At 52.0% G+C, this 7,904-nt stretch overlaps 1 protein-coding gene across 2 annotated transcripts; it reads right to left on the bottom strand.

Moving 5' to 3' along the window:
* Window positions 1-2,619: 2,619 nt before the first annotated feature.
* ZBTB25 (zinc finger and BTB domain containing 25) lies at window positions 2,620-6,452 on the bottom strand. Of its 2 annotated transcripts, none has more exons than XM_064714672.1 (3): window positions 6,171-6,452; window positions 5,357-5,535; window positions 2,620-4,205 (listed from the first exon to the last, which is right to left on the bottom strand). In XM_064714672.1, the coding sequence occupies exons 2-3, from the start codon at window positions 5,527-5,529 to the stop codon at window positions 3,071-3,073; spliced, it is 1,308 nt and encodes a 435-aa protein (XP_064570742.1). In that variant the 5' UTR covers window positions 5,530-5,535; window positions 6,171-6,452; the 3' UTR covers window positions 2,620-3,070. The 2 variants fall into 2 exon arrangements, with proteins under 2 accessions (XP_064570742.1, XP_064570741.1); XM_064714671.1 differs by lacking the exon at window positions 6,171-6,452 and adding an exon at window positions 5,613-6,136.
* Between the last annotated feature and the right edge of the window lie 1,452 nt (window positions 6,453-7,904).

Below are 7,904 nucleotides of genomic sequence, written 5' to 3' on the forward strand. Positions count from 1 at the left end.
CAGCTGTGCAAGTCAGGCAGATTTCCAAGCATGCACCGACATAAAGGTTAAGCACTCAGTAATTCAAGTGTCTTCCACATACAGTAATAAAACTTCTCATGATTTATCCAGGAGCAGCTGCTGCCCTTGCTTAGCAAATGTAACTGCCCTGTAAAATTATTTTCTATTCATAAGGCTTGGAGAGAATTATGTTTTTATGTTAACATAACTTGGAGCTGATGATTTCTGTCTCCAGCTTTTCCTGCTGCTTTAATTATAACAGTGCTTTAACACTTGCAGTAGGAAACTGCTGAAAATGCAATTCTTGTATTGCAAATGATGCAAAAAAAAAAAAAAGGCCTTTGGCAGACGTTTGATGTCACAGATGTTCAGTTCCACAAAGGTTAACCAAAGCACACCTTTAAAAGGGGGTGTGAGGATAACAGAAAACAATCCTCTACAGTTGTATCTTCAAGGATACACGGGAACACAGCCCTGGTTTATGTCTCATTTCAGCTTTGCTGGTGTCTTTGCAGTCAGTGCCATGGAGCCCCTCCTACAGCACACACAGCTCAGTGACATTTGGCTCTTTCACCCGAGATCAGAGCTTTTATAAAAGCTCCCTTTTTAATGGGCAAGAACAGAACAAAACCGTCCAGCCCACACACCTGAGGACGAGCAGCGTGTCCCAGAGATGCCTCGGGCACTGCTGCTTGTTGTCCCTGCTGCTGTCCCCAGCACTGACCTCTATTGCCACCACCCTGTTACCTCTGCAGAGCCATCCAGAGCCCTTTGGCTTTCAATACCAATTACTTCAGGCAAGTTAGGCACCTCTTTGACAATCCCAGGTGCTCACCTACTGACTGAACAGCTGATATTCAGTCCCTCTACACCTCATTTCTACAGCTCCAGCCACCCCAGCAAATGCTTCTCTGTGTTTTTAAACTAAATGCAGGAAGCCAAGGGAAGCAAGCAGCACCCAGGGAAGCCAGCCCACTCAGTAAAGTGTCACATACAAATAAGGAATGACCATAAAATATCTCTTTTTTTTTTTTTTTTTTTTTACCCATCATGTAGAAATAGAGGTCAGTGGAAGCCGGAGGGCATTTGCCCAGTTATGAGCAGCCTGTGCTGGATGTGATTTAGCTGATGCTATTAGGCTGGGAGAGAAGCAGAAGCATTTCCCTTCTAGGAAATGCTCTGTGTGAATGGCTCCGTGCTCAGATGCAGCATTCACAGGCCTGGGTGTCAGCTGGGTTCTGTTTGTTTGCTTGTTCCAAAGAAGGGCTTTTTAAGCAGGGTTCAAATGTGTTCACACCAGAACAGCTTCAATGGGTACAAGCAGCAGAAGGAGCACTGGGGCTTGCAGGGAAGCACACTCCAAACCACAGCCTGCATTTTGCAACATCTTCTCGGCAGGCTCGGGCACTGGGTGTTTTGCCCCTTTGTCTGGAAACACAATTTGACAGCTCTCAGTGGCCAATCCTGCCCCTGGAGTGAGCAGCTCCCTGCCCAGGAGAAACAGCAACCGCCCTTACAAAGACCTCAGATGGTCTTTTAATTCAGCAGTGATTTAATTGCAGCTCTTGCTCCAGGACAATACCAAAGACAGCTCAAGAGCCCCGACTACAAAGAGCTTTGGAGCAGGCATTCTGACAGCAAACTGTTCTCACACCATTGTTCAGGCTCCCCCTTTCCAAAGGCCCCACCAGGACTGGCAGGAAGCCTCCAGCTTCTCAAAATCTGGGTAAGGAGATTACGGGAGCAGCTCACGAGGCTTTTGCTCTGAGCTGCAGGAGAGACCTCTGCTCTCTAAGAGCTTGGTGTGTCCCCTGGGGCCTTCTGAGTAACAGCATCTCCGAGGGGTGGGCTGCAGCCTGGGATGAAAAATAGAGAGGGACAAACTCTGAATTCAAGAGGCATGTGTATAATTTTATTGGATATTACCCTTCAGATAACAACTAATGATAAATGAAAAGCTGGATGGGGCTTTGAGCAACCTAATGGATGGTGTCCCTGCCTATGGTAGGGGGGCTGCAACTAAATCATTTTTAATGTCCCTTCCAGCCCAAACCATTCTGTGATTATATGAAAGGCAAAAAACTTGCATGTTACCATCTAACACTGGCTCTGCAAACAGAGAAAAAAATAACACGCTCTGTATTTGCTCTGAGCAAATATACAGATTGTAATATTTTAAAATGTGTTTACTCCAAGCTGTTTATAGTCAGAAATCATTTTCACTCAGAAAATACGTGTGTGGCATTTAATCCTGTAAAGATTTAAGCCAGGGTATGTCTCCTCTCAAAGAAGAACACTCCTTTGCAGCTTTCCTTCCTCCCTGCAGAGAAGACAGTCCAAAAATGAAACATGGTCCTAGAGGAGCATCAAAATCTGCCTTTGCTTATGCAGTAGTGGTGAATGAGGGAGGAGTAGGAAGGAGGAAAAACACATGCAAATCCCTAGAGTTTAAAAGTAAATTTAGAAGACAGATGAGGACTCCAGGGCTTGTCAAAATGAAGGTTGCCACCCCTACATCAACACTGCCAATTCCCTTGAAAAGAGCAGCCTTATGGCTCCTGCAAATATTTATGCAGAGATTTATTAACTGCAGTTACATGAACAACATGAACTTCAGGATTCATCTCCTTGAGATATTTATTTTCATTAAAAACAAACTGTTTGGGAAACACAGTAAGTATTTCCCTCTACACTTCCATCCATCTGGTTTCAGAAGAGCAATTCTATGGGATACAAACAGTCCTAGGCACCACACAGAGTACTAGACAATGTTTAAACCTCACACCCAGCAATACAGCCTTTACTCCAGTAAAGCAGAGTAGGAATAAGTTCACATTGAGGAAAAGCATAACTGAGTTACACGGAGGCTTCCAAGGACTTAGATGGGAATTAACTCGAGTTTAAAAGTTAGAGAAGTAAAAAAAGCAAGTACACAAGTCAAAGTACACAGTCCTTCACAGTTATCTCAGCAGTGAGGGGAATGGTGGCTCAAGAAAATCAGCTGCACAGAACAGCCACTCCCTAGGTGGAGAATGCCAAAACATCCAGTTTCAGATCTGAAGGGGGACAATTACTCTACCAGGATCGTATCGACGCTTTCTTGGATGAGATCTGACTCCAGTATGCATTCATCCAAGTGCTCCTGGGACAAGCTGGGGCTCTTCCCCACACTCTCACTGTCACAGTAGGGGTGAAACCTGGGGGTGCTGGGGCTCTCCAGCCGCTGGCAGCGGCCGTACTTGTGCTGCTTCCCTCGGTGTGTGTACATGTGCTCCAGCAGCTGGCTCTTCCGGAAGAACGCGCGGCCGCACACGGTGCAGCTGACCTTTCTCTTTCTCGAGAAAGAAAAGTTACAGTTCAACTCCACCGGCTCGTGGTCCTTGGAGATGAGGGAGAGCTGCCCGATCTGCAGAGGCTCCAGCTCGCTGCAGCTCGGATGCTCCAGCTGATGCTCGTCCTCCTTGAGGAGGAAGGCGCCAAGGCGATGGCCGTCCCCGGGCTCCCTGTCCTCGGCCAGGGGCTGCACCTCGCCCAGGTCTCCGCTCTCCAGGATGGAGGCCGGCACGCCGAAGGGCAGCGAGCCCGAGACGTGGGTGTGCAGGTGCTGCCGCAGCCCGTCGCGCGAGTCGAAGCGCTCCCCGCAGTAGTGGCACAGGTGCACCTTGAGGCTGCCCTTGGCCAGGATGGGGCTGGCCACCCCCGGGGAAGGAGGGGTGCAGCTCTGGGACACCACGGGCTCCGAGTCGCACCGCTCCTGCTTTATGGAAACCGAGAGCTTCGGGCGCTCCTCGGGCGGCTTGGCCAGAGCCGCGGGCTGGGCCGGGGCGCGGGCGGGCTGCTGGTCCAGGGGACCCTCGTCCAGGCCGATGGCCAGGGACAGCTGCAGCTGGGGGGGATCGCCCTGCGCCGCAGACCTGCCCGCCTTGGGCAGGCTCTCCTTCGCTCCCAGGCGCTCCTTGGCCAGCTTGTGCGCCGTGGAGATCTGGATCCCGTACAGGTTGGAGGACTGGACGGGCTCTGGGGAGAAGGCCTGGTTCATCTCGATGGCGATGTGGGACAGGTGGTCTGCGTGCAGAAAGCGGATGCCCTCCTCCAGCCGGCTCTGGCTGACAGTCTGCTTTGGCCCTTTCCCAGTGTACATGATATGTAACAAGTAACTAAATATGTCAGGCTGGATGTCTGTAGGCTGAATTTTTATGCACTCGCTGAAACAAAACAGATGATTAAGTACATACAGGGATCCAAATCCCGATCCATTACCTGCCCATTTGCTGTGAGAGCACTTTTACAAGCAGCACTCCCTGCCAAGCCCTGCAGAAGTGCAGAAGCTTTGTTTGCAAAGCCAAGTGCCTGAGTCTGCGTTTATCCCTATGATTCCGAAGGCCACGTGCACAACTGCAGCTGAGGCTGGTGCTGGTGACCAGCCCTGGCCACCCCATCCCTCCCATTCAGAGCCAGCTGCAGCCACACAGCACCGCAGCGATGCCATGCAAGCTGTGCATCACCAGTGTGTGCCACTCCATCTATCTGAGCAATGAGTTCAGCTGCCAGCACTGTGCAATCTTTATGAGTATTGCACTTAAGTGTCAGCAAACAATATCCACAGGGAAGGGCAGTTAACTCATCTCACTTCCAGCCAAGGGGCGATGCAGCTGATCCTAAAGATTATCTTGCAGAGGTGCCAGAGGCCACGACCCTCAGAAAGGAAGGGGAATGAAGAACATTTAATCCATCACAAACAGCCAGGCCCAGGTCAGAGGCCAGACCTTGGCACTGCTCTTGTTGTACCTGCAGAACCACTCCTGACCTGGCCAGGTGAAGCATGTGAACAACAGCTTGAAATGAATTGATGATCTCAGTCTCGGCCCTTATCTCCAAGAGCCTGAAGCACAGAACTGTGATAAGGCCACAGCTTCTAGATTGTTTCAAGCCTGGGGATCCTGCCAGAAATGACAGTCTCACCCAGCAAGCTTGACAACAACCTAAGGCAAAGTACTGGACATATTTCACATGGGCAGGAGGAACCAGGATATCCCTGGGTTCCAAATCTGCAAGGCTCTCACTGCAGGAACATGGTGGTATTTATATGCTTTATTTATCTGGTCACACAAATGCCTCATCTCCAAAATGCAGGGTCTGATGTTGCCATATGCTGACTAAGAAAGTGGTTTTAAAGGGCAGTGCTTTCTGGTCTGAGATTGTTTAGAGAGCCAAGGCCTGTGCTGGGTTAGGAAAATAATCTCAGGCCACCTAACGTCCTCATTTATACTCTCTTAGACTTTTATACCTTTAGAAAGAAGAAAAAGCAGAACGCTGAGGGCGGTAAAAGGATAGGAGGAGAGCTGTGTGTTCTTACCTCGTCTGATGAATAAATATCATCTTAAAATAGTTTGAAAAAGCAGCGAGCACCGCTCTGTGGGCTTTGAAGTAAACATCTCCAATGGCAACTGTGCAGTCACACAGAAAGCCAAACTCCCGCTGCATGTTCAGCTGCTGGAGGAGGAGGACGCTGTGGCCGGTGGTATCCATGGTGTGCTGGGAGCAAGGGAACAAGATGTTCATCTCATTAAGAAATCGGAGAGCTCCCAAAGGCTCAAATGTTGACTTCTCACCACCGAAACGAGATGGACGCCTGGCATGGAGCCTCTTCCCTCCTCCAGATACTCCCTGCACCCCAATTTAACAGTTTCTCCTTCCGATACCACCGCGGGTGCTCAAGACCTCTCGGGGACTTTCCCATCTGCCAGCTACACTGAGACGCTTCTCCCGCTGATTACCCACGCTCTGCGGGGTGTCAGCACTAACTTTAACCCTGGCTGGCGTTTTCCCTGCGAGCTGACGGCGCTTTCTGCCGCCCCGGGGCCGCGGCGGAGGCACGGGGGAGCGGGGCTGAGCGCGGCGGCCGCGGCACAGAGGAGCCCTGTGCGCCCAACAAAGCCCCCATTGTGCGGGCCGAGCCGCCCTCGCCCCGCCCCGCCCCGCCAGCGGCCCCTGCGCAAATAAGCGCCGATATTTGCTATTGTTTCCGCAGAAAATTATTGGGGGGTTGGAGAGAGAAACACGGCGCGCATCGGGAGCGGCGAGCGCAGCGCGCCCGTGGCGCGGACCCAGCGCCCTCCTTCCCTCCCGGCCCGGCCCCGCCGCTCCCCCGCGCCCGCGCAGCCGCTTACCCGCGGAAGCGCCGCCACCGCCCGCCCCCGCTGCCCGCCCGGCGGATGGGGTGGGCGCTGCCCCCCCGCGCTTCCTGCCGGGCGGGCCGGGCCCCGCCGGGCCGGGCAGGGATGGGCAGGGACGGGATTCTCCCGGGAAACGCGAGCGCGGCCCCTGCGCGGCTGCGGGCGGCACTGCCCGCGCTGCTCTGCTCGCCCGCAGCTCCGGAGCGAGCGAGCGAGGGAAGGAGCGTGTGCAGCCCCGTGGGGGATTTTCTGGGAGGGTGCGTGTTTCCCGTGGGCTGCCAAAGGCGTCAGCCTGGGCGGGGGGCTCGGCTTCTTGAGCGCCTCCGCTCTCGGCAGAAAGTGCGTGCTGTTGGGGGGTGTTTGCTGGTTTGGGTTGGGTTGGTGTTTTGTTTGGTTTGGGGTTTTTGTTTTGTTTTTTACAGGAAAAAAAAAAAAAGTAAAGGAGCTTCCCCGGTGTGGCCGGGAATGGATGAGAAGATACGATCTGGCTTCCCCGCCAATGTCTGCGGCCTCTGCGCTGCTTTAAGCACCGCGAGTCCCGAGGACGCAGCGTTTCTCTGTCAGGCCTCCTCCTCCTCCTCCGGTCGCTCCCTGATGTTCGACCAGGGGTTATTTTGGGCGAGAGCAGCTGTGCCGGGTCCGGTGCCAGGCAGAGGAGGAGGCACAGGCGGCACTCCCACCCTTGACCGCGATTGCCCGGCCACCAGCAGCCTCTCCCGGGCAGGGATGGGCAGGGATGGGCTTCTCCCGGGAGCGCCAGCGCGGCCCCTGCGCGCCCCATCCTCCGCTCCCGCACTCAGTACCACCTCCGAGGTGGCTTTCCGATGAATGCTACCAAATTGCGTTCAAACGTCCAGTCTTGCTGCCACCGGGTTAATTTGATGCTCACACGTTGTTTTTCCAGCTGGAAAATGCAGTGAAAATCACTATTTGTGTGCTTTTGTCATGATTTTTGTGCAGTTTCCAAGATCTATCACACCCACCTCCTCCATAGCATCTCTGCTGACTCAGGGCCTCTGCAGAAGATACTCAGTGCCTCGGATCATCCCTCTTGGTTTCCTCTCAGCATTTGATAGTTTGTGGTCCATTTTCCTTTTGCATCCCCATAAATGCAATTCTTGAATATTAAAGGCAAATAATGCCCCTGGCCACCAGAATGCATCAGCTTATGGGGCTGTTTCCAGGCAGCCTGAGCCTGGGTGGGTGATGAAGATGGGCTGAGAGATGACAGAACATAGGTTCCAAAGAATTTTCATCCATGTGTTAGCTGCTTATCCCACTGACCAGCACAGCTTTATCTTTTCCATTGCCTTATGTTTTATTTCTTCTATTTTAAATATAAAGTTCACAGGACTGAGGGCCCATCTTTCCCTCCTGTGTTTGCACAGTGGCAGAATTGAGAGACCGTGGAGCTATAATCCTGCTGCTCATATAAATATTAGTACCCACTTTTCTTCCCTAAAAGAAGTTGGCAGTAGGTGGCTCAAGGTTTTGTACTCTGTTTTGGGTTATTTAACATATTTATTAACCTGCATATGGAGCGAGTCGCTATTTGCAGACGGCATGTTATTTATTTAAATGATTAATTATTTACATGTTATTTAGGTTGACTCTGGTCCAAAGAGGACTTTGAAGAGCTTCAGAGAAACCAGAGCCAAACTGATGAAAGCGGTGGTGAGGATTGAATTTGGTGTTTTGCTGTAAAACACAGGCAATGATATCACTCAC

This window comes from Zonotrichia leucophrys, chromosome 5 (assembly GCF_028769735.1).
Source record: "Zonotrichia leucophrys gambelii isolate GWCS_2022_RI chromosome 5, RI_Zleu_2.0, whole genome shotgun sequence".
Classification (NCBI taxonomy): domain Eukaryota; kingdom Metazoa; phylum Chordata; class Aves; order Passeriformes; family Passerellidae; genus Zonotrichia; species Zonotrichia leucophrys.

Bases quoted from the DNA above. Each gene is read 5' to 3' on its own strand.
- ZBTB25 (XM_064714671.1), bottom strand. From the start codon at position 5,639: ATGCCAGGCGTCCATCTCGTTTCGGTG. The intron at 5,536-5,612 runs GTGAGAAGTCAA...CCTTGCTCCCAG, and splicing joins GCGTCCATCTCGTTTCGGTG to CACACCATGGATACCACCGG. The intron at 4,206-5,356 runs GTAAGAACACAC...GTTTTGTTTCAG, and splicing joins ATATTTATTCATCAGACGAG to CGAGTGCATAAAAATTCAGC.